Source organism: Oncorhynchus mykiss, chromosome 17 (assembly GCF_013265735.2).
Source record: "Oncorhynchus mykiss isolate Arlee chromosome 17, USDA_OmykA_1.1, whole genome shotgun sequence".
Lineage (NCBI taxonomy): Eukaryota > Metazoa > Chordata > Actinopteri > Salmoniformes > Salmonidae > Oncorhynchus > Oncorhynchus mykiss.
Genome location: NC_048581.1, coordinates 73,813,525 through 73,840,635, shown reverse-complemented (window position 1 = coordinate 73,840,635; position 27,111 = coordinate 73,813,525). Strand labels below are relative to the sequence as shown.

Here is a 27,111-nt window from a genome sequence, read left to right as displayed (position 1 = left end):
TTAAATGTGTTGTGTGCACCCCCGTGTAGCCTAGGTGTCATTGAACATGTAAACACTATTATTTGTGAATAATATCAGTTTTGCTCAGTGATTAGGTTTGGCCTGTAATTATACAGTATCCTTTTCAAAGGTGTGTTGTAATGAATGCCAACGGTTCTGGATGAAAAGGGTCTTCCCTGCTTTGCTGCCAAGACCTATTTTCTCCCTGAACTCAACCAGCCATTCAGCCCAAGAACGACTGAGATTACTATGACTTTCTTATATTGAATTCCATGGCCCACAGAATAACTCCGCAATCAGTTCACATCTCTAACCATAGTCTTCTCAGGTACATCTGCTCTCACACAACCTCATGTGAATAGATACTCTATTCAGGGTTTAAATATTAGTTACACATAAGATGCCTGCAGCGCATCCTGGGAATCACCTGGTGCAACCGTGTGACTAAGACCAAATGCAAGAGTATGGAGGCCATGGTCAGCCAACACAAACTGCGCTGGCTTGGGCATGTCATTGGAATGTCTCAGGAGCACTTGCCGCGTAAGATCCTGTTTGGCCAGCTATACCGTGGCCGGCGGTCTGCAGGGGGGCAGATGAAGCGCTACAAGGACAAGCTAAAAACGTTGCTGAAGAGGTGCAACATCAAACCCACAGACCTAGAGGAGGATGCTGCCAACTGTTCCACCTGGCGGCAGCTCTGCCAGAGCAGTGTGCAGAGGTGGGAGGAGGAGAGGAGCACAAAGAGACAGCAAAAACAGCTCAGGTGACATACAACCATGCCTGACCCCGCCAACACATTCTGCATATGCCCCACCTGCAATTAAGTTCGTAGATCTCAGATTGGACTCTACAGTCACCAAATAATTCACTGTAAACTCAGAAGAGGAAGTCATCATTGGATATGATGGATTACCATAAGCAGTCCCTGCAGCTGAAAAACATTCCTACAGCATGATGCTGCCACCACCATGCTTCCCCGCAAGGATGGTGCCAGGTTTTGTCCAGACATCACTCTTGGCATACAGGCCAAAGAGTTCAATCTTGGTTTCATCAGAACAGAGAATCTTGTTTTTCATGGTCTGAGAGTCTTTAGGTGCCTTTTGTCAAACTCCAAGCAGGCTGTCATGTGCCTTTTACTGAGTAGTGGCTTCTGTCTGACCACTCTACCATAAAGGCCTGATTGGTGGAGTGCAGCAGAAATGGTTGTCCTTCTGGAAGGTTACCCCATCTCCACAGAGGACCTCTGTCAGAGTGACCATCTGGTTTTTGGTCACCTCCCTTACCAAGTCCCTTCTCCCTCGATTGCTCAGTTTGGCTGGGCGGCCAGCTCTAGGAAGAGTCTTGGTGGTTCCAAACTTCTTCCATTTAAGCATGATGGAGTCCACTTTGTTTTTGGGGACCTTCAACACTACAGAAATGTTTTGGTACACTTCCAAAGATCTGTGTCTTGACACAATCCTGTCTCAAAGCTCTACGAACAACTCCTTTGACCTCAGGGCTTGATTTTGCTCTGACATGCACTGTCAATTGTGGGACCTTACAGTATATGGACAGGTGTGTGCCTTCCAAAATCATGTCCAATCAATTGAATTTACCACGTGTGGACTTCAATCAAGTTGTAGAAAAGCCTCAAGGTTGATCAATGGAAACAGGATGCACCTGAGCTCAGTTTCTAGTCTCATAGCAAATGGTCTGAATACTTATGTAAATAGGGTTTTTCTGTGTTTAGTTTTTAATACAGTTGCAATATGTAAAAAAAATCAGTTTTTGCGTTGTCATTATGGGGTATTGTGTGGAGATTGCTGAAAATAAATATTGAATCCATTTTAGAATAAGGCTGTAACGCAACAAAATGTGTAAAAAGTCAAGGGGTCTGAATACTTTCCGAAGGTACATAGTGAAAACATGTTTTTAGATTTTTGAAAATGTATTTTGAAAATGAATAATACAGAAATATCAAATTTACATAATTATCTAATTTGATATTTCTGCATTTCATTTTCAAAATACATTTAAACCAATCTAAAAACATTTTTTCACTATTTCATTATGGGGTTTTGTGTGTAGGTGAAAAAAACTAACAATTTCATTGATTTTGAATTCAGGCTGTAACACAACAAAATGTGGAATACGTCAAGGGGTGTGAATACTTTCTGATCACACTGTGCATTGCCTTCGGAGAGTATTCAGACCCCTTGACTTTTTCCACATTTTGTTACATTACAGCCTTATTCTAAAATGTATTAAATCTTTTTTTTCAGCAATCTACACACAATACCCCATAATAGCAAATTTCAAACATGAATGCAACACAATGCGCTTCACAGGAAAAAAACAATAAACAACAAAAATAAAATCTGAAATATTTACTACACAAAGAGACATAAGAGAATAAAAAAAGGAATGACAATTTCAAACTGAAAGACTAAAAAACAGCCTAAGGAAAAGCCAAGCTAGAAAAGCGTGTTTTAAGATCCCTTTTAAATATGTCCACAATTTCGGCCCCCCTCAGGTTCTCTGACAGGCTATTCCAGAGGCAGGGGACATAAAGTTACTAAAGACTGCATCTCCATGCCTCTTGGTCCTAGGCTTTGGGATAGTTAAAAGGCCAGTGCTAGAGGACCTGAGGGACCAACTGGGTACATAACTCAAAAGCATGTCTGATATGTATTGGGGGTGCACAATTGTGGATTGATTTTAAAACCAATAGAAGAATCTTACAATTAATTCTAAAACTCACAGGCAGGCTGTGCAGAGACTTTAAAACCGGTGTAATGTGTGCTCTCCATCTGGTCTTGGTCAGTACCCATGCTGCAGCATTCTGTATGTTGTGCAGTTGACCAATGACTTTCTTGGGTAGACCAGACAGGAGAGCATTACAGTAGTCAAGCCTGCTTCTAATAAAAGCAAGGCTGAGTCTCTTTCTATCAGCCTGATAGAGAAACGGCCACACCTTGGCAATGTTCCTCAGGTGGTAAAAGCTATTTTGGTCACATTCCCAATGTGTTTCGAAATTGAATTTAGAATCTAATTTGACACCAACCTGGTGTTTTCTCCTTATTGCCAATAAATAAAAATGTGCGGCCAGATTCTCTCTCTGTGCTTTGGCTCCAATAATAAGTACCTCAGTCTTGTCTTGATTGGAGGAAGTTGTGAGCCATCCAAGTATTTAAATCACTAATACTAGTCTAATAATTTATCTGTGGAGCTAAAATCCTCTAGTAACACAGAAATGTAAAGTCATGTATCATCTGCGTAGCAGTGAAAATCAATGTTGTGCTTTCTAATTACACTGCCAAGGGAAAACATATATAAACTGAACAATATGGACCCAAAATCAAACCTTGTGGAACGCCACATGTGATATCTATTTTCTCTGAGTTATGTTCACCAAGGAAGACAAAAAACTCTTGACCAGTTAAATAGGTCCTAAGCCAATTTAGAACTGTCTCTAAGAGCTTTCCACACCTGAAATGTGCAACATTACCAATTATTATTTTCAAAATTCTTCAAACTCTGTCAAATTGGTTGTTGATCATTGCTAGACAACCATTTTCAGGTTTTGCCTTAAACTATAATTTGACCACTCAGGCACATTCACTGTCTTCTTGGTAAGCAACTCCAGTGTAGATTTGGCCATGTGTTTTAGGTTATTGTCCTGCTGAAAAGTTCATTCATCTCCCAGTGTCTGGTTGAAAGTAGACTGAACCAGGTTTTCCTCTAGGATTTTGACTGTGCTTAGCTCCATTCCATTTTTTTGTATCCTGATAAACTCCCCAGTCCTTAACAATTACAAGCATACGCATAACATGATTCAGCCACCACTATGCTTGAAAATATGGAGAGTGGTACCTGGTAATGTGTTGTACTGGAATTGCGCCAAACACAAACACCTTATATTCAGGACCAGAAGTTAATTGCTTTGCCACATTTTTTGCAGTATTACTTTAGTGCCTTGTTGCAAACAGGATGCATGTTTTGGAATAGTTGCATTCAGTACAGGCGTCCTTCTTTTCACTCTGCCACTTAGGTTAGTATTGAGGAGTAATTATAATTTTGTTGATGTATTTTCAGTTTTCTCCTATCACAGCCATTAAACTCCGTTTTAAAGTCACCATTGACCTCATGGTGAAATCACTGCAACTGCAACTCAGTTAAGAAGGACACTTGCATCTTTGTAGTGACTGGGTGTATTGATACACCATCCAAAGTGTAATTTATAACTTCCCCATGTCTTCTTTTTTATTTTTTACATATCTACCAATTGGTGCCCTACTTTGCGAGGCATTGGAAAACCTCCCTGGTCTTCGTGGTTGAATCTGTGTTTGAAATTCACTGCTCAACTGAGGGACCTTACAGATAATTGTACATAGATGAGGTAGTCATTCAAAAATCATGTTAAGCACTGTTGTTGCACACATAGTGAGTCCATGCAACAATGTGGATCAACACATTTGGAGCTTGGTGTTAGATATGATATTGTACGCCTACACCATACTGTACATGCCGGCCCCCCGACCGTTTCCAATAACAACATTACAATACAACATTATATAGTTATAAAACTCAATTTCAGCACCAGCCGCGAGGCCCTGGGTGAGGTGGTAGCTGTTGGCTGTTTGAGCAGTGTTTGATCTCTGCAGAGACATTCTCTTGGCTCCTCTGTCGGGCCTCTACAGTTGGGCACAGAGTCGTTTCATTCCGGTTGCCTGCATTTGTTTGTATAATGCCACGCTTGGCTTTCGCAGAGACATAATTAAATCAAGCCTAATCCACTATTTATGCATTGTGCCTCTGAATTATTCACACTGCAGTTTTGTGCGTTATTGCATTTTTGTAGAGTCAGTAAGAAGTTGTGAGGCTGCCGTTATTGAACAGAACCCCCCTCAAGATGACATATTTTATTCATTAATATAGCCCCATACAAGAGTACACAATGCATTCATGTAAATGCTGTGTTTGCATTTTTGTTTAAACAACTAGGAATTCATATAATTCAAACATCAATTGCATAATGAGTACAATTACAGTATCCTGCCTCCAGAGAGAGTATTACAATATATTTTTATGAAAAGTTTAAAGAACATAACATTCTTTAGAAATGACTATTAAAACACACAAATGCACAGAAGCTGACACACACACACACACACACACACACACACACACACACACACACGGCCTTGTTCCGTACAACCTGTCTTCCCTCGCTACACCAATCCCCAAATGCCCTGAATGCTTCTGTAAGACTTCTCAGCACTCACTGTACATACCAAAGAACAAAAGGACCATCACAAGAAACACAATGTTATTAATTTATTTTCAGGAAAGTCTGCATAAATGGAATGACTACTGTTCATGCACACTCATATGTTCAACGTCCTCTCAAGGGGCCTCTATTAAACAAGTATAAATTCCACTGACATTTGCCTCCCATTGTGTGCGAAATACATTGGATCCGTAGCCGCGCTAGCCATTTCCTCCACGTGACTTGGAGACGCTGTGAAGTGGAAACTGACTAGAGAGGTTAATTAAGCGGAGTAGATTCTGACGTTACAGTTCAAATGAAAATAAAATGATATCAACAGTCATCCATCACAGTCAGGGGCTCTATGCACCTGTCATGCAATCATTGTATATTGAAAGTGCAGTCAAAAGGTCAGGGAGATACAGGCGGCTCCTGGTCCTCATCCCCCACCTTCTGTATGGAGTACATCCCGCAGACACAGATCATTATTTATGTCCCACAGTCATGGCTACCCTGAGATAAAAGCTGACCTATTACCTAATGATTTCTTCTGGGTGTTTGGGTGTAGAAGACAGTCTTATGCACAGAGAGGATTCTGTTGCTCTGTTGTGTTGAAATATGTGCAGAGAATATCGGAACGGTTCACAACAATATATCACATTATCTAATCAGTGTTAGATTGAAGAATTGGATCATGGGTGAAATTGCTTTGTTCATAATATCTTTCTTATCTATTAAGAGGGAATGTGTTTGTTTATTTTAGTTTAATTAATCACTGAATAATCTGACTATTTGTGACAAAAGATCTCAATCCATTATGTTTGTGTTATTGGTAACTTGACATTCCTCTTGTGTAATAATCAATACAACTCAGCTCCATTACTGTGCAATAATAATTTAACTACTCAGTGACTATGTAACAGCATGTAAATGCGACAGTAATTAGTGTTTCTATTCACCTATAAGAACAAATGTTAATATGCAGGTTGGGATCAAGGGAAGCAATTTAATATGACAAGCTGTACATTGTTAGATTACAGTATTCCCTAAAACGTCATTGTATTGGAGTCATACTGATGTCAGTAAAGAAATGTACGTTTTAGGTTAATGCTCGGAGAGAAAGCGGAGAAACTCTGCACTGTAACAGAAAAAGCAGAGAAGCAATAAAAATAAAATAAAATATGGAGAATCAAATTTGTTTGAGACAGCCGCAGTCTGTAGAGTCTATGGTATGGTGCTCATAACTTATTTCCCATTTTAAAAGAGAACTGGGACCCATTTGGTGAGATTTGTTTAATAATTCAGCATGGCCTTAAACCGATTCACTTCAAGTGCCCAGATGGTATTTTTATTAGGCAAATGCTTGATACTCAAGTGGAATAATTTAATTGCGTTCCAAAACTGGCAGAGTACCTCCAAGCCACAGAATTTACTGAGTAGAGAATCAGTCTGTCCCTGCTTTGGGGTAGTAATTCAGAAAAACAATAATTTTCATGAATATTACCATGTTTGTTCTGTGGGGTGAGACTGTCAGCTCTGTAGGCCTGTGTTAGAGCCATTAGATCATCGTGGGCACAGCAGAGGGCCTGACAGGGAGGTGGTACACTGGGGTTCCATAACACTGATAATGTCAGACTCTCAATACTTGCTCATCAAGACGGTGGTGAGGATCTAGAAAATCAGAGCCTAATATCCCTTTCACACACAGACCAAAATCCCACTAATTTACCATGCCTACATTTTTATACTAGATTTTTGGTATATTTGAAAGGGGTAGGTAAACAACATGGAAAAAATAAAAGCCACCTAAAGACCTAGTCATGATTCCTGCATTTTCACAGACACTGTAACCAAAATACAGGTATCAGGTCTGTGGGAATGGTTCTCTGCACTTTTGCAGGTAACTTCTTTAACACTTCTATTGTTTAACACCTCCTAATTTGAACTGCAAACAGACCCCATTGTTTAACAACACCCCCACACCTCCCAATTTGCCAGTTACCCATTGATAAGTATAAAATAGTTATTTAAATGTGGCCTTTATTTAACTAGGCAAGTCAGTTACACATTTGTATTTACAATGTTGGCCTAACCCGGACGACACTTGGCCAATTGTGCAATCCCCTATCAACCCCAATCACGGCCGGATGTGATTCAGCCTGAATTTGAACCAGAGACTGTAGTGACGCCCCTTGCACTGAGATGCAGTGCCTTAGACTGCCGCACCAAGAGTTATACCTGCTAATGAGTTGGTAAATAAGGGGCTATTTGAAAGGGGTCCCTGTTAAGGATATGGCAGACATCTGCCCCCTTTGGAGAGATTGGGTACCCCTAGTAAACTGAAAAAAAAATCTGTCAAAAATTGCTAATATATGCAAATAAAAATTATTATTGGATAGAAAACACTCTAAAGATTCTAAAACCGTTGGAATTTTGTCTGTAAGTATAGCAGAACTCACAGGGCAGGCATTCTTCCAAACTAGTTTTTGTGGCCATGAAAGTTGGAGCAACTTTGACGTCATGGCCCCCACCCTTCCCAACCAGTTATGATTCTGGGGAGACTTTCTATCTCTTCCGCTAGATGTCCTCTTTCAGTAGAGCTTTGAATCGTTCAAATCCCGCGAGAATTGACCCTATGGGAGTGAAATTAGTGCGTGCCACGAGAAAATAGGCTGTGCGTAGGGGCGCGAATTGGTCCCAGCCATTCCTTTGTTCCAGCACTCAAGAGAAGGGCAGACGATGGCCGATTGAATTGAAGTTTGTTTTGCGTGTCTAAAACATCATAAAGCTTGCTTCTGCACTTAGTTTGACCTGTTTAGTCGACATATAATATGTAATTTTGAAGTTTTGATGCGCAACTTTTCCGGACCAGAGGACGTTTTGGGTGCATTTCAGCTGATGTTATTAGCAGTAGCTAATACAAAGACGCAAGACTTGAAACCAAATGATGTATTGGGTAAGTATGAAGCCTTCCAGAACATTCTGAACGAAGACCATCGAAGGTAAGGGAATATTTATGCTTAAATCTGTGTTTCTGTTGACTCCAACATTACGTAGAAATGTAGCTTGGAACTGAGCGCCGTCTCAGCATATTGAATAGTGTGCGATTTCTGTAACGTTAAAAATAAATCTAACAAAGCTGTTGCATAAAGAAGCAGTGTATCTTTCTAACTATATGTAGAACATGTATATTTAGTCAAAGTTTATGATGTCTATTTACGTTATCTTGCCGCGCTACCTAGATTTCCTGCGGGCATTTTTGAGTAATTTCTGAACGTGAACTCACTGTAAATGGACATTTATGGATATAAATGGCATATTATCCAGGGGTCCAGGACAGCGTCTGAGTATGCTCTGGATTTACAGACGGTGGCTGCGTTCACTGGCTGGAACGGCCAGGCGCTGTTGACGGTTTTCCTCAGCTGGCTACAGGTGGAGGTCCAGACCGAACTGGCCTGTCGCGAAGAGGACCTCATGCTGGACCAGCTGATTGGCCATGGCAATCCGCCTGGATAATCTCCTGCGCGCCCATCGTCGCCCATCCTTTGGGTTTGGTCTCTCCCAGGAACCTCTAGCGAGACTGAGCCAATTGGAGGTGGGCAAGACGCACCTTCCCCAGAGGAACGTCAACGCCGCTGTCAACAGGGTCTCTGCTCCTACTGCGGGGAGTTGGACCACCCCTGGAATACCTATCCTAGGAGAACCAGGCGAGGAAGTGACAGGCCGAGGAATGCTCCTGCACCTTCCCAGGTAGGCATGGACGTGCCTTGCTCCTCTCTGTCCACCCAGCCCGTCCTCCTTCCTGTCACCTTCCCGGACTAGCCTGGCCCCCCACTGAGTCCTGCCCTAGTGGCAAATTCCGAGTCCGGTCTGTGGCCTTATCATTATGCATTCCTCTAGTCCCTTTACAGCCCCCTATCCCAGTCCATGCCCTAGACAACTGGTGTGCCAGACCACAATTCCCATTTCCCTCACAGTTGCTCACAACCACCATGAACGCATCATTTTCCTCATCTTAGACTTTCCTGCACACCTTGTAGTTTTTGGTTTCCCCTGGTTACAGTTGCATAACACCAGGAAATTGCGGACAGAGAGGAGGTTGTTTCGATGGTCGCAGGAGTGTCAGGGGAGGTGTCTCTCTGTGCCACCTCCGTGGAAAGTTTGGACCAGGCCACCCATATCCTTATCCCGGAGGCATACCGGGGCCTACAGGTGGCTTTTTCGAAGACTTGTGCCACGTTCCTGCCCCCTCTTCACCCATGTGACTACACTATCAACATATTGCCTGGTTCTACTGCGGTCTCCTCCCCTGTATCGATTACCAGACACTGAATAAGGCAACTGTTAAATTAAGTTATCCCCTGCCTCTCATACCCACTGTGATCGAACAGATGCATGGTGCTCAGTACTTTACCAAATTGGATTTACGCAGTGCCTACAACCTGGTGCGCATCAGAGAGCGAGATGAATGGAAGACCGCCTTCATCACCAGCACCCGACACTACGAATACAGGGTAATGCAGGTCCATTTTGGAGGTGCTGATAGGGCATCACCTGTACATCAAGGCTGAGAAGTGCCTTTTCTTACAGCAGGTGGTCTCCATTATTCCCCTGTCCCACATTGTGGCTCCTGTCGTGTGGAATGTGGATGTGGACATCTGTCAAGCCCTGCGACAGGAGCCCTTACCTGCCCACTGTTCTGAGGGGCGTACCTACGTGCCCTCTGATGTGCGGGACCATCTCCTCGCCTGGGCACACACAGCACCTGTGTCGGGGCACCCGGGTATAGCCCGTACTATCGACTGTCTCTCCGTCAAGTACTGGTGGCCCACCTTGGCACAGGACGTCCGGGTTTACGTCTCTTCCTGTGCCACCTGCGCACAGAGCAAGACACAGAGACACCTCCCTTATGGCAAAGTCCACCCGCTGCCGGTTCCACAACGACCATGGTCCCATCTCTCCGTGGACTTTGTCACAGACCTTCCCCCCTCGGAGGGGCACACCACCATCCTGGTCATTGTGGACCGGTTTTCCAAAGCCTGTCATTTGATTCCTCTGCCTGGTCTCCCTACGGCCTTGCAGACCACGGATAATCTTTTCTCTCACGTCTTCTGGCACTACGGGATCCTAGAAGACATCATGTCTGACCGTGGTCCTCAGTTCCCCTCTTGTGTCTGGAAGGCCTTCATGGAACGACTGGGAGTCACGGCCAACCTCACCTCCAGGTATTGTCCCCAATCAAATGGACAGGTGGAAAGTGGAAATCCAAAACTGGGTAGTTACCTTTGTAGTTACTGTCAGGACCGGCTGGGGGAGTGGGCTGCGTTTTTGCTTGGGCAGAATAGGCACAAAACTCCATCCGTCACACCTCCACTGACCTCACACCCTTTCAGTGTGTTCTAGGCTATCAGCCGGCCCTGGCACCGGAGTCCGATCAAGGCTCCTACGCTGGAGGATTGAGGTATGGAACACAGAGCACACCCGTCTCCAGTGCATCGTCCTCCGGCAGAATGCGCAGGCCGATCGTTTGTGGGGCCGTTGAAAGTCCTGAGGAGAGTCAATGAGGTGACGTACAGCTCCCGGTCAATTACCGTAATCTCACCCTCATTTCATGTATCTCTCCTCAGGCCGGTGGCAGCTGGTCCCTTGGCTAGTGCTGGACCCCACCCCCCCCCCCCTCCCTTGGACATCGAGGGGGCCCCGGCGTACTCTGTCCGCAGCCTGTTGGACTCACAACATTGTGGGGGGTCTCTCCAGTACCTGGTCGACTGGGAGGGGTACGGTCCCGAAGAGTGGTGCTGGGTTCGGGATGTCCTGGACCATTCTCTCATTTGGGACTTCCACAGGCATCATCCCGTCCGACCTGCACAGCGTCTCTGGGGTAGTCCCCAAGGGGGGGGAGCCTCACCCTTCACTCATCAACCCCGGACTTGTCTTTACACACCTGGTTCCAATCCCCATTCTATCACTGTATATATACTCCCTCTGTCATTTGGCTTTATCGGTCATTGTAAATGTTGCTTGTTTTCCTGAGAGGAATCTCTCCTACTAAACTCAATTCCTCATCAGTCCATGGAGCCTTAACAGGTGCATGTTTATCAATGATCAGAAGAAGCAATTCCATAAATTCACCATAAGCATTCCTGTTTCTTCTACAGATGTTATATCCCTGTATTGTTTCTGTATCAAAGGAATTACCTAAGTGAGTCTCAGAAATGGCTAATGTATGAATGTCATCTGATGTTAGCAAGCTATTGATTTCATGAACCTTATTTTCTAAGGCTGCATATATTAACATGGGCTATTTTCAGCCCTTTCCTGGGTAGCGTCTCAGAGAAAGACATACATTTATTTCCTGAGTACTTTATTATTTTGCACTTTGGGTTTCGTCACGCTTTTATATAATTAGTGCTGTAATAAATTCAGTAGTAATAAACCTGCGACTGCATCCTGCCTTCTCCTTTCTACACTTGTGACAGCTTTGAAGGCTTCCTCATAGCACCAAAAATAATTTCTGGGATTGTAAAACATTTTCAATGTAAACTAAAACCAAAACCAGATATAAAGTATGTAGAAAAGATAATGAAGCAATATATTATTAAGACCATCTTTGTATCAAAGCACAAGGTGAGACCCAAATGCAGACACAGGAGGCATATGGTTGGAGTCTGTTCATTAATCCAAAGGGGTAGGCAAGAGAATGATCGTGGACAGGCAAAGAGGTCAAAACCAGATCAGTCCAGGAGGTACAGAGGTGGCAGACAGGCTCGTGGTCAAGGCAGGTAGAATGGTCAGGCAGGCAGGTACAAAGTCCAGAAACAGGCAAGGGTCAAAACCGGGAGGACTAGAAAAAGGAGAATGCAAAAAGCAGGAGAACGGGAGAAATGCTGGTTGACTTGGAAACATATAAGACGAACTGGCACAGAGAGACAGGATACACAGGGGAAAACAAGCGACACCTGGAGGAGGTGGAGACAATAACGAGGACAGGTGAAACTGATCAGGGTGTGACACTTTGAGAACTAACAATCATCAACATAAATACTAGACAGTCAGGGAGAATCTGAAATTTCAAAAATGTCATGGCATGGTGCCCCCATTGATTTTGTTGTAATGTTTGAGTCACTCAGATAGCATAAGAACAAGGCATAAGACATGACAAAATGTGTATGATTGCAGTTCATTTGCTTTAAAAATAAACATTCCTTCATCCCAATGGCAAAATTTGAAGAATTGCAGGAAAATAGCTTTGAAATTTAAATTTCTCTCTCACCCCCATGACAGCATTAATTTGTCTCTGCAGCCAACTAAAACTAACTTTGCCACTGCTGCTGAAAAACATCCTAGGAGTAACACTGAATTCATTATATTTTAATTCAGAGGAGAGGTTAGCATGGTCTATTCACAGAAAGTATTTTTTCCTGTCAACAGTCCTGTTCTGTCCAGGAAGTGGAAACTATGAGGTGACGTTACTTATTAAAATCATTGTTTAAAGAACAAGCCAGTGGATTTTAAGACCTTCAACGGTTATTGAGCAGCCTTCCTGCCAGGCCTGGCTGGGCATAATGAAAACACAGCCACAATGCCCTATAGAGACATGGAATAATATATGGGACCAAAACCCCCTCCCACTAGACAGCCATAAACACATGGTTTTAACTTGTTTGTTTTAACATAAAGACCAGGTGCAACTACAGTTTTGCTAGCTATGCAAACAGCAGATTATCATTATACTTACCAAGGGACAAAATTACTGGAGGACATTTATGACACATTTTGGGATGCTCATTGATAACATAAATAAAGAAACAAAGTGAACGGCAGAGTCAGGGCCAGAAACTACCCTGCAATGATTGACGCAGAGGCACTGTCATATACCTTTTGATGGGATTAAATTGTCACGACCTCTTGGATATGAAAATCTAGGCACCCAACAGAGGCTTTACGAAATGTCAGCATTATTAAAATGTGGACCGAGCTAAGACTCAGCTTGGCAACACCTTCTATAGTCTCCAGTGTTATGTTATGAGTCTCAATAATACTATGAAGGATACAGTGACTTCAGAAAGTATTCATACCCCTTGACTTATTCCACATTTTGTTGTGTTACAGTCTGAATTCAAAATTGATTAAGTATATTTTTTCTCAGATACATACACACAATACCCTATAATGACAAAGTAAAAAAAAAAAATTTGAAATGTTTGCAATTTATAGAAAATTAAATACAGAAATATCTAATTTACATAAGTATTCACACACCAGAGTCAAGTATTTGTAGAAGCACCGTGGACAGAGATTACAGCTTTGTGTCTTTCTGGTTAAATCTCTTAAAGCTTTCCACACCTGGATTGTGCACAATTTCCCTGTTATTCTTTTAAAAATTCTTCAGGCTCTGTCAAATTGGTTGTTGATCCATTGCTAGACAACCGTTTCCAGGTCTTGACATAGATTTCCAAGTAGATTTAAGTCAAAACTGTAATTCGGCCACTCAGGAACGTTCACTTTCTTCTTGGTAAGAAGCTCCAGTGTAGATGTGGCCTTGTGTTTTAGGTTATTGTCCTGCTGAAAGGTGAATTAATCTCCCAGTGTCTGGTGGAAAGTAGACTGAATCTGGATTTCCACTAGGATTTTCCTTTAGGATTATTTTTTTTCCTGAAAAACTATCCAGTCCTTAACGATTACAAGCATACCCATGAAATGATGCAGCCACCACTACGATTGAAAATATGGAGAGTGCTACTCAGTAATGTGTTGTATTGGATTTGCCCCAAACATAACAATTTATATTAAGGACAAGTGAATTGCTTTGTCACATTTTTTTCAGTATTACATAATTCCATGTTGACATTATGGGGTATTGGGTTTAGGCCAGTTGCAAAAATAGTCTACATTTAATCAATTTTAAATTCAAGCTGTAACACAACATAATGTGGATACTTTCTGAAGGTGCTACAGAATTGTCTATTCCTTAGAGATCCAAATTCACAGCCTAGTTGTTTATTTAGAGGGACATTGTACAGGTTGATTTTGACGAGACGTGGTATTTTCGGTATCAATGTCTTACGCTGCAGCAATCACAACAAATATCTAACAGAAATGAAAGGGAAGTGAGAGGTGATTTGCTGCAGCTACACACTCTTTCTGTGGGGAGTGAAGACTGATAAGGAAGAGCAGTAGGCTACAGCTTTTTCCTGGTAGAGTAAGGAGAGAGAGCGTAAGAAGAGAGAGAGAGAGAGAGAGAGAGAGAGAGAGAGAGAGAGAGAGGGTGAGAGGATGAATGGGTGAAAGGATACACTATTTACGTCAGGTTAGAAATGGAGACAAGAGAAAATAGAGAAAAGGTAGGGTTAAGTATGAGAAATGCATTCAAAAAACATAATACCATTATCACATCAAGTAATAAGAGATCTGCACATCTAACACATCTCAATAATGATGAAAAAGAAAAATCAGCATTTTATAGAATAATCTGCATTTTAACAATTTAGGCCACAACCATTTGCGATTCAATGGTTATAGCCTTGTAGATTGGCATGTCAATGGACATACAGTTTACAGATTACTGTGGTGATTTATATGAGGATGGGGGTGCCCTTAATATAGTAATTACAGTAATCATGTTAACTGCATATGTTCTCCTATTGGTCTGTTTGAATTAATTGTTGCTACGGCTTTGAAATGGTGATGTATTTCCTGGAACAAAGAGGGAAAGATGGGGAGATTCTCAAAAAACATTCTCGACTTGACTCCTCCAAGACGTGGAAACCAATAAATGGTTGAGGAGTGTCAATTTGTTAGTAGGTGAACGGAAGTGTCCCCCCCTCGATAGACACTTTTCGTCGAGGATAGTCATGTATATCCTACATGAGTTCTTCGCAGAAAAGCTTTGATATCTGCGATATGGTACATCGTTGTATATATAAAATGTCTGCCACAACTAGAGAAATTTATTTTTACCACTTTGCTAATATTTTGAGATAGTTTGCCTGATGATGCACTAGTTGACAATGAGAAGAAGCGCATTTGTTTCAACATTACCTTTTTCAAAAGGAGGTGAGGAGAGGATTTAGCAAAACCTGGGTGAATCTTCCAGGGCTCGGTTGTGGCTCGTTTTCTGTCCATTGTTTGTAATTCGTTAAGGTTAGTGTTCTGAGTATTTATTGACCCTGCCCTAGTCAAAGAACCCTGATGGTTACATGTTACTCTGCAGGGTACCTATACACCCCCCTCTGCCTAAGAACAATGCATCCAATTGCAGACACAAAAATCAAATCAAAGTTTATTTGTCACGTGCGCTAAATACAACAGGTGTAGTAGACCTTACAGTGAAATGCTTACTTACAGGCTCTAACCAATAGTGTAAAAAAGGTATTAGGTGAACAATAGGTGGGTAAAGGAATAAAACAACAGTAAAAAGACAGGCTATATGCAGTAGCGAGGCTATAAAAATAGCAATGCTACATACAGACACCGTTTAGTCAGGCTGATTGAGGTAGTATGTACATGTAGATATGGTTAAAGTGACTATGCATATATGATGAACAGAGAGTAGCAGTAGCGTAAAAGAGGGGATGGCGGGATACAATGCAGATAGCCCGGTTAGCCACTGTTCGGGAGCACTGGTTGGTCGGCCCAATTGAGGTAGTATGTACGTCGATGCTTTGAGGGTACTATGGTGTTGAACGCTGAGCTGTAGTCAATGAATAGCAAAAAAAAAAAAACTATGTTTGGTAAATACTAGGTATATGGATGATGGTCATGCTTAGGCAAACAAACTAGGAAGGGTAATAAGTGGCTACAGTTTACACGTTTTAAATTATTCAATGAAATGTTGTTTTTAGAAAAGGGGCATTTACCCTACAATTCAGTCTTTCTACAAACAGCTGTCTCTGGAATTTTCAGTAGCCTGTATTCATATGTCTGCCCTATAGAATTATTAATTAGAATACTTAGTAATTTAATAGGATCTCACAATAGATCAAGAGAATAGGAGGTAACTGAGGTGTGAAACAGACTCCCACGTGGTGATGGACACATGAAAGTATAAGGGTCGATGGCTTCACTCAGTGTGCCAGTTTCAAGTAAGAATAATATAGCCTTTTACGAAACACTATTCTCTGTTACACAGTACGTGGACATTTCGTCCTTGTACAAATGTAGCCTTCAACTTGTCTATAAACGAATCAAGTTATAATTAATCAAATGAGAAAAATGGTCAAGCTTTTACAGTGACAACACAGTGCATTCTGTGCGGTAGGAGGGGTTCTAGTGACGTTGGCACCCAATAAGTGCGCTGGCTCCCTGGTACAGAGCAGCATCAGCATCGCTCTCCTCTCAGCGGCAGTTTTGCGCTAGACAAGTCGGAACAATTTCTCACATATAGCTTCTTATTGCACTCACAACTTTGCATCTAAGAAGAGAGCTCCGGGAATTAATACCATTTATTCGAGGAAGGCGAGTCGGTCAATACGCTGTCCCTTGATCTTACAGCGCTCTGGCAAAGATGCATTTTGTATCGGTTGTTATACTGACGTGCACCTTACTTGTGGAAACATCTTGGGTAAGATATATTTATTTTCGAAATACGGTGGAAGTAGCCTACTGCACTGCTGTGCCTGCTTGGCATGCACGAGCTTTTGCAGCGCTGTGCATGTGGCGCTGAATTGTGGTCAGCGACTTTTCCCTACAGTAACATGCTGCGTTTAAAGAGCGTAAAATGTCATGATAATTTCAGACGATACTTCAAAATGATTTTGTAGTCACCACTCATTTCGGGTTTGGTCACAAAAAAAAGCTACATTCCTGTTGAATGACAGGTGCCTGAATAAACCAACCAACTATTCATTTTGAGTGCCTTTTCTAATAATTTACTTTAGTCTACTGAACTGCAGTAGCCTATTAGTGAGTTATAGCATTGCAGAGCATGCCGAAGCCTTTGGTTTCATAAACTGTATAGTAGGCTATAGGAGGCCACGAACTTCATGCACGTTTACGGACTGCCATATTCCCTTGGATTAAATCACCACTAGCCTATTGCTAGCATGTTAGAGCCTCGACATAATATCAAATTCACTATATCTCATCATTTGATTTCATTGAAATTGAAAAACTGAAATGATTTTTTCCTGAAATAGTCTACTCATGCCTGAAATAAACATATTCATTTGTCTCCTGGATAGCATCTTTGTTTTTGTGGTAGAATAAACAAATGTGACATTTTGAATAGATTGTCTATTTTTACTATACATCATTTATACTATGAACATGATCTATGAGTATTTTTTGTTGTCCATCATTATCATATACAACACTTTAAAAAGGTGACCAATGAACCCACTGGTATCTGGTGTTTTTGATTCCATTGTAAATGTTGTCATCCATTTAAACAGCAAGCGGTGGACTATAGATAATTAGCAACATCAGTCTCTAGTCTGTCTGTCGAAGGTTCAATATCAGTTTCAAAGCCTGTAAGATCATCCTGTGACCCTCTGGCCACAAGTCAATTTTCCAATGCTTATATGCTGTCTTTTTTTCTACCCAGGGGACCAAGGCAGGCCAACCTCCTAAACCCCCATGCAGACCAGGCTTCTCTGAGAGCTTCTACACTGTGTTTGTCTCGAGGGATCTACTGCGAGGCCAGAGCATTCTCAAAGGTAAGCACTGTGGTTGCGGAGGCCCTGGATCTCATTTATTGACTGGTGTTTCCCCCTCTTCTCCGGAGATACATTCCAACCAGAGGGTGATTGAGTGTGTGTGTGGGAGGAAATATATTATGGTATGCGGTATTCCATCATGACTTAAGAAGGTCAGTGCACACTCTGTGGTAGAACAACGCAGATCTGGTGGAACACGCAGAACAATCATCCATGTGTTGATGCAGTTAAAGTTGGATGGAATTTACACTGTGTTTTGAATCTACATGATAATTGTGTCTGATTTGATAAGAGGATTGTAATAGGCTCTTTTTGAAATATAAAAATATATTCGTATCACATGAACTGCATTTTCAAGCCAACATAAAAGTGTTCCCGTTGAAAACATTGAATTTCTCCTTTCATAAAGGATCACTTAAACAGCAGACTTACCAAAGCAGGCTCATTTAAATCACAAATCTATCTCCTTTCTGTGTTTGCTTCTGGAAGCTCACAGCTTTTATTTTATTCCCTGTATTCAATGTAATACATTTTCCCTTTTATTCTCTCTATTTTTCAGAGGAATTCAATTCTCTTTTCGTGCGCTCCATTTCTTTTCAGCGCATCACATCTATTGTGAGGTTCCTCTCCAGCAATGTAGAATTTGTAGAGCTTGGCTCATATGTTTGTCTTGAAGTCGCTTATAAAATTGCGGTAACAAACCTCACTGGCAGATTCTTTTATCATTGTATAATTGATCATTCTATTTGCATGCATTGCATATTCATCTTAGAATAGTACATTTTACTTTGATTAAATTAAAACATCCTGGTTAGGTGTAGTACAGTAAGAGCTTTATGAACTCAGCAGGGTTTAGAGATGAGGGCAGGATTAAGGTACTCCTAAAACAGACCTTATCCGCTATGACTCTTCACAGTGGCTCAACACTACAGAAAGATGAGCACCACTTTCCCTTGACACTTATCCTTTCTGCAGGCTATTTATTGTTGTTGTTGATTGAAACGTTATTTTCTAGGTGGTAACAATGCTCTTGTTTTAATGTTTGTTGGGACATGTCAACTGCTTTAAACAAAAGCAATTTAATTATTGCGGAGGTTATTTAGGAGGCAGACAAGGACATCACATCCTGTCAATAGGGAGATACTTTGCCTGGAGGCTTGGGGTTGAAGGGACCTGCCTGTCTGGAAATTGGCTGAGGTGTCCACAGTGACCCATGCCAAAAACAATGTTGACAGAATCTGATGCATTTGGACAGGTAACAACATAGAGGGCCCTGGTGTTTGTGTAGTGTGTGTGAGAGTGTGTGCGTGTGTGTGTGTGTGTGTGTTTGAGAGAGAAACACTGCTGCCTGCACCTTTCAACAAAAATCATACACCACTCCAGTTCTAGATCATTTTGATTATTTGGTCTATATTGTACAGCCTCCATTGCTTCAATACCGATATTAACTCTGTATCCTCTCACTCTGTTGCTTCGTGAACACCAATCTTTGTGCCGTGCTGTTCTCCCTACTGGCCACTCAGGAATATCGGCTGGAGGAGCTTAAGTCCTCCTGCTATTATTAATACACCGCGGCTGGCCTGACTGACGGTTTGTTTCCTCCATGACACAAGGCAACAGGGAAAAATGGAGGAATACTAACAATTCTGTGTACAGTATGTAACCCAGAACTTTCACGGAAATGAATTGGTGAGGCAGAGAAGAGGGAGGGGCTGAGGTGCTACATTTGTATGGTTGGTGGACAAATGAAGCTATAGTAGTGATAGGCGCAGCATCCCAGCATCACAGCCAGGTGCAGCCTGACATTGGCTTCTATGCTGTTCGATGGACAGTAAACCTCAGCCATTTCCATGTTCTAATCCCACACCATCCAGTCTTTAAGGTGGTGGGGAGGAAGAGCTGTTAGACAATGTTTGTCATATTGACTGTTTGGAGGGAGTGTGGGTGGATGTTAGACCATAGCCTAATGGCACAAATGGTACTTTTATCTTGTTAGCACCCACCTCAGTGCCTTTTCACATCCCTGGCCTTAATGGGTAGGTGCTTGTACACCCACATCTGTTTAGTTTACATAAAAATATTTATGGATGCAAAGATGATCATTATGTTCTCCCAACAATATTGTGATGACAGTACTGTTCTAGCTGAGATTATCCAGTCACACCTCCTCCTTCCAAATATATCCCTATAAATTAAACAGGTTTTTATTGGTTTTATGGCAACACTAAATACCTTTATTGTTTATCATTACATACATTTATTGGCTGCCCTAACTTTAACAGAGTGAATTAACACATGCTTCCATGGATCTGATTGTCTTTGTATGGGAGGAGTTGGAGATTATATGGCAGTGTGCCTAGAGAGGCATTGTCACGCCCTGGCCATAGATAGGCTTTTATTCTCTATTTTGGGTAGGCCAGGGTGTGACTAGGGTGGGCATTCTAGTTTCTTTATTTCTATGTTTTCTGTTTTTATGTTTTGGCCAGGTATGATTTTCAATCAGGGACAGCTGTCTTTTGTTGTCTCTGATTGGGAATCATACTTAGGCAGCTTTTTTTCCTTTGTATTTTGTGGGTAGTTGTCTTTGTTAGTGGCCTGTATATCCCTAGTAAGCGTCTGTCTTTTGTTGTTGTTGTTGTTGTTGTTGTTGTTGTTGTTGTTTCTTGTTTTGTTGGCGACATTTATAATAAATAGAAATGTACCCTCACCATGCTGCACCTTGGTCCAGTCATTTCCACGCTCGTGACAGGCATGGTGCTCATTCCATCCAGATCCCTGCTGTGGCCAGATAGGCCATGAAAAGGGATATTCCGGTGATTGCACATCACAGTGTAAACCATCACCTCAGTCTCAGAGCCGGAACAGACACCTAGGAACGTAGGCAGAGAGGAGGGGCAGAGTACAAAATAAATTGATTTGAACTGCAGTTTCTTCAGGGTTGTGGCCCTTAAAGTCACTGTCAGTACGTATTCAAAAAAACATCTGTGATGAGTTTCATCCCTCGCCCTTCACCATCCACCACCATCCAAAAGCAACAGAACTTATCTCCTGTACCACGGGGGAGTTGGTTGAGTGCAAATTTTTGTTTTCTGTGATGGCTAAATGTGTCAATCAAAGGTACAATGTAACTTTAAACTGAATAGTAATGTTGCTTTGGGATGCTTTTGATTATCTCTAAAGTAATGGAATCCAGGCACCTAATAAAAGCATACAACATAGAGAGAGGTTCAGGAGGGAAACAATACAATGACAACTTGGTCTTCAGGGTGACAGTACCACAAGTGAAGTGTCAGTTATGTGAATCAGGGAATCTTTCATTGATGCTTTTGCTTTGTGAACTGCAAAACATACTTCAATCCCCTTTCTAACAGAATGGACTTGTTTTGATGTCTAAACTTTCTGTATTCTTTCTTTGTATCTTCAATGAATCTGAACCCTCACTGCTCTATCTGGTGAGAAACATGAGATTTGATCCCTCCCTTTTTTTCTTACGTGTGTTACCACTACCCTTCTTTCTTTTTTTGCTTCTTTTTTTCACTCAACTCATTTTCTTTCAATATTTGCTCTTTGCAGTTCAGCAGAAGATAAACAGGTGGTTTGACGACTTCTCCTGAATTTACTCTTTGTTAGATGTCAATAGACACTATCAGTATTACAACTCATTCATATTATTGGGAGTTAGGCAAAATGTGTTTACATTTGAAGTCGGAAGTTTACATACACCTTAGCCAAATACATTTAAACTCAGTTTTCTGAATTCCTGACATTTAATCCTAGGAAAAGTTCCCTGTCTTAGTAGCATAGGGAATTATTTATTTCATCTTTTATTTTGTTCATCACATTCACAGTTGGTCTGAAGTTTACATACACTCAATTAGTATTTGGTAGCATTGCCTTCAAATTGTTTAACTTTGGTCAAACGTTTTGGGTAGCCTTCCATAAGCTTCCCACAATAAGTTGGGTGAATTTTGGCCCATTACTCCTGACAGTGCTGGTGTAACTGAGTCAGGTTTGTAGGCCTCCTTGCTCGCACATGCTTTTTCAGTTCTGCCCACAAATGTTCTATAGGATTGAGGTCAGGGCTTTGTGATGGCCACTCCAGTACCTCAATTTTGTTGTCCTTAAGCCATTTTGCCACAACTTTGAAAGTATGCTTGGGGTCATTGTCGATTTGTAAAACCCATTTGCTACCAAGCTTTAACTTCCTGACTGAACATCTTGAGATGTTGCTTCAGTATATCCACATCATTTTCCTCCCTCATGCTGCCATCTATTTTGTGAAGTGCACCAGTCCCTCCTGCAGCAAAATCCTCCCACAACATGATGCCTCCACCCCCGTGCTTCACTTTTGGGATGGTGTTCTTCAGCTTGCAAGCCTCCCCCTTCTTCCTCCAAACTTATTGATGGTCATTGTGGCCAAACAGTTCAAATCAAAATCAAATAAAATGTATTTATATAGCCCTTCGTACATCAGCTGATATCTCAAAGTGCTGTACAGAAACCCAGCCTAAAACCCCAAACAGCAAGCAATGCAGGTGTAGAAGCACGGTGGCTAGGAAAAACTCCCTAGAAAGGCCAAAACCTAGGAAGAAACCTAGAGAGGAACCAGGCTATGTGGGGTTCCCAGTCCTCTTCTGGCTGTGCCAGGTGGAGATTATAACAGAACATGGCCAAGATGTTCAAATGTTCATAAATGACCAGCATGGTCGAATAATAATAAGGCAGAACAGTTGAAACTGGAGCAGCAGCACGGTCAGGTGGACTGGGGACAGCAAGGAGTCATCATGTCAGGTAGTCCTGGGGCATGGTCCTAGTGCTCAGGTCCTCCGAGAGAGAGAAAGAAAGAGAGAAGGAGAGAATTAGAGAACGCACACTTAGATTCACACAGGACACCGAATAGGACAGGAGAAGTACTCCAGATATAACAAACTGACCCTAGCCCCCCCCGACACATAAACTACTGCAGCATAAATACTGGAGGCTGAGACAGGAGGGGTCAGGAGACACTGTGGCCCCATCCGAGGACACCCCCGGACAGGGCCAAACAGGAAGGATATAACCCCACCCACTTTGCCAAAGCACAGCCCCCCACCACTAGAGGGATATCTTCAACCACCAACTTACCATCCTGAGACGAGGCTGAGTATAACCATCAAAGACCTCCGCCACGGCACAACCCAAGGGGGGGGGGGGGGGGGGGGGGGGGGGGGGGGGGGCGCCAACCCAGACAGGATGACCACAGTTCTATTTTTGTTATTTGTTTTTGTTGTTATTTTCTTTTTTTTTTTTATTCAGACCTGAGAACATTTCTCCAAAAAGTACGACCTTTGTCCCCATGTGCAGTTGCAAACCGTAGTCTGGCTTTTTTATTGGCGGTTCTTGAGCAGTGGCTTTTTCATTGCTGAGCAGCCTTTCAGGTTATGGCGATATAGGACTCGTTTTTACTGTGGATGCAGATACTTTTGTACCTGTTTCCTCCAGCATCTTCACAAGGTCCTTTGCTGTTATTCAGGGATTGATTTGCACTTTTCGCACCAAAGTACGTTCATGTCTAGGACACAGAACGCGACTCCTTCCTGAGCGGTATGACGGCTGCGTGGTCCCATGGTGTTTATACTTGCGTACTATTGTTTGTACAGATGAACGTGGTACCTTTAGGCGTTTGGAAATTGCTCCTAAGGATGAACCAGACTTGTGGAGGTCTCAAATTTTTTTTCTGAGGTCTTGGCTTTTGATTGTCCCATGATGTCAAAGCCAAAGCGAAGCTTCTAAAACCATGACATCATTTTCTGGAAATGTCCAAGCTGTTTAAAGGCACAGTCAACTTAGTGTATGTAAACTTCTGACCCACTGGAATTGTGATAATCTGTGCAATAATCTGTCTGTAAACAATTGTTGGAATAATTACTTGTGTCATGCACAAAGTAGATGTCCTAACCAACTTGCCAAAACTGTTTTAATGATTCCAACCTAAGTGTATTTAAACTTCCCGATTTCAACTGTATATTAACTTTACCATAAACTAGATGCCTTCAACTATCAGCACTTTACTGTCAACTCACAACTTTAAGAAGTGGTTTATGTGAAATGACACGTGATCCCAATCAGACAACATTTAAAAATATCTGACACATAAAGTAATATCTTGGTTAAAACAGCCTGTCTGGTGTTTGCTCTGCTCGACAGAACCTCAGACACCTTGCCTAGCTTCTCTCCAAGTCAGGAAGAGCTGCTCTCATAAGTATGTCCAAACCCAAGGAAAGGGATTATGATTTCAGGTGTTTGATAAGCAGGATACCATTTTCCCTGTCTCTCTTGTCCTCCTCGTCTTTCATCTCTCCACACAGGACACAGAGTCTGTGGTGAGCTGATAGAATACAAGTAGTGAAGATGAGCTACATCGTTTCTCTTTATCTCCTCTTCCCTTCACACACAACACGAAGAATGGCCCTATATCCCTCAATGCCCCTAGATCATGACATCCACCGCCAGCCCATTCCATTACCCCAGCCACATAAGGTACAGTAAAATGCTTTCCATTTAATGTCGGTCGTCCCCCGCTATGGTGGTTGAGGTACTGCAAAGTATTGTTGGAAGGATAGCTAACTTTCAGCAGAAATAGTGGATGTTGTCACGAGAACTATATACCAAAAATGGTACAGTGACTAGTGGGGTTCTTCTTGCGAATCACCATAGTCATATATGGAATTCGGCAATGCTTTGTAGTGTATGAAGGATAGATTCAAAATTAATCTGTGTACGACTGCCAATCTTTTTCTCAGTAGATAAAAAAAACATGAATCGATTGCTCAGTTCAGCAGGTAGTAGTTGCTCTAAAGTACGGAAGCCTCTATTGTCTGTAGGGTTGCAAAGCTACCAGTAATTTACTGGTATCTTCAGTAATTTTGGTAATTTAGCCTAACCAGAAAATATGGCAATCTATCGTAACTTCGGCAATTTATACTTGAATAACTTGTATATAAAATGTATTTAAAAAAATATAGTTCTGCCCATATTGTCCATGAGTTTCTAGTAGATAGACCATATGGTTCAAGAGAAAATAGCCTAATTAATGAAAAAAGCATTTAATCAACAATGGTATTATTTTCAATGAACTCTGCAACTTACCTTTTTACCTATTTACCTTTTTCACAACTGCCACCAGTTTGACTCCAAAACAATAACAGTAAATATATATTGACATATAAAAAATAAAATAAAAAGTGTGTAAAAAATATAAAGGATATTTCATGCTCAAACCCTCATTAAACACCAAACACTAAGTTGATGGTTTATATTTAGGATAATGTTTTGCCGCTTTGGCATTCAATTTTTTATTTTAAAAAACAATTTAATTATTTAATATATTTACATGTGATAAAGCCACACAGAGGGCCAGAGGCACACTACATGACCAGACGTATGTAGACACTTGCTCGTCGAACATCTCATTCCTAAATCATGGGCATCAATATCAAATCAAATCAAATCAAATGTATTTATATAGCCCTTTGTACATCAGCTGATATCTCAAAGTGCTGTACAGAAACCCAGCCTAAAACCCCAAACAGCAAGCAATGCAGGTGTAGAAGCACGGTGGCTAGGAAAAACTCCCTAGAAAGGCACCTAGAGAGGAACCAGGCTATGTTGGTGGCCAGTCCTCTTCTGGCTGTGCCGGGTGGAGATTATAACAGAACATGGCCAAGATGTTCAAATGTTCATAAATGACCAGCATGGTCGAATAATAATAAGGCAGAACAGTTAAAACTGGAGCAGCAGCACGGACAGGTGGACTGGGGACAGCAAGGAGTCATCATGTCAGGTAGTCCTGGGGCATGGTCCTAGGGCTCAGGTCCTCCGAGAGAGAGAAAGAAAGAGAGAAAGAGAGAATTAGAGAAAGCACACTTAAATTCACACAGGACACCGAATAGGACAGGAGAAGTACTCCAGATATAACAAACTGACGCTAGCCCCCCGACACATAAACTACTGCAGCATAAATACTGGAGGCTGAGACAGGAGGGGTCAGGAGACACTGTGGCCCCATCCGAGGACACCCCCGGACAGGGCCAAACAGGAAGGATATAACCCCACCCACTTTGCCAAAGCACAGCCCCCACACCACTAGAGGGATATCTTCAACCACCAACTTACCATCCTGAGACGAGGCTGAGTATAGCCCACAAAGATCTCCGCCATGGCACAACCCAAGGGGGGGCGCCAACCCAGACAGGATGACCACATCAGTGAATCAACCCACTCAGGTGACGCACCCCTTCCAGGGACGGCATGAGAGAGCCCCAGTAAGCCAGTGACTCAGCCCCTGTAATAGGGTTAGAGGCAGAGAATCCCGGTGGAAAGAGGGGAACCGGCCAGGCAGAGACAGCAAGGGCGGTTCGTTGCTCCAGAGCCTTTCCGTTCACCTTCCCACTCCTGGGCCAGACTACACTCAATCATATGACCCACTGAAGAGATAAGTCTTCAGTAAAGACTTAAAGGTTGAGACCGAGTTTGCGTCTCTGACATGGGTAGGCAGACCGTTCCATAAAAATTGAGCTCTATAGGAGAAAGCCCTGCCTCCAGCTGTTTGCTTAGAAATTCTAGGGACAATTAGGAGGCCTGCGTCTTGTGACCGTAGCGTACGTGTAGGTATGTACGGCAGGACCAAATCAGAGAGATAGGTAGGAGCAAGCCCATGTAATGCTTTGTAGGTTAGCAGTAAAACCTTGAAATCAGCCCTTGCGTTGACAGGAAGCCAGTGTAGGGAGGCTAGGAACTCGATAGTTAGTGTTTTTTTTTTACATTATTTTTTAAATCCTCAATCTACCTGTAATGAAAAATAAAAAACAGGTTAATAAAAATGTTTGCAAATTTTATTTTAAAAAGTATAAATAATGAAATGTCACATTTACATAAGTATTCAGACCCTTTATTCAGTACTTTGTTGAAGCACCTTTGGCAGCGTTGAGTCTTCTTGGGTATGACGCTACAAGTTTCTCTCATTCATCTCTGCAGATCCTCTCAAGCTCTGTCAGGTTGGATGGGGAGCGTTGCTGCACAGCTATTTTCAGGTCTCTCGAGAGATGTATGTTAGATCGGTTCAAGTCCGGGCTCTGGCTGGGCCACTCAAGGACACTCAGAGAATTGTCCTGAAGCCACTCTTGTACTGTACTTTGCTCTGTTCATTTTTCCCTTGATGCGAACTAA

The 27,111-nt window shown here is 42.1% G+C and overlaps 1 protein-coding gene across 3 annotated transcripts in view; it reads left to right on the top strand.

The window, feature by feature from the left end:
* The first annotated feature begins 16,554 nt into the window (after positions 1-16,554).
* The window catches only part of LOC110494541 (cadherin-4), a 350,356-nt gene continuing 339,799 nt past the window's right edge, over positions 16,555-27,111 (top strand). For all 3 annotated transcript variants that reach the window (XM_036950599.1, XM_036950601.1, XM_036950600.1), the window contains exons 1-2: positions 16,555-16,811; positions 17,793-17,904. In XM_036950599.1, the coding sequence (XP_036806494.1) occupies positions 16,755-16,811; positions 17,793-17,904 (169 nt within the window). In that variant the 5' untranslated portion in view covers positions 16,555-16,754. The remainder of the gene's footprint in view (positions 16,812-17,792; positions 17,905-27,111) is intronic.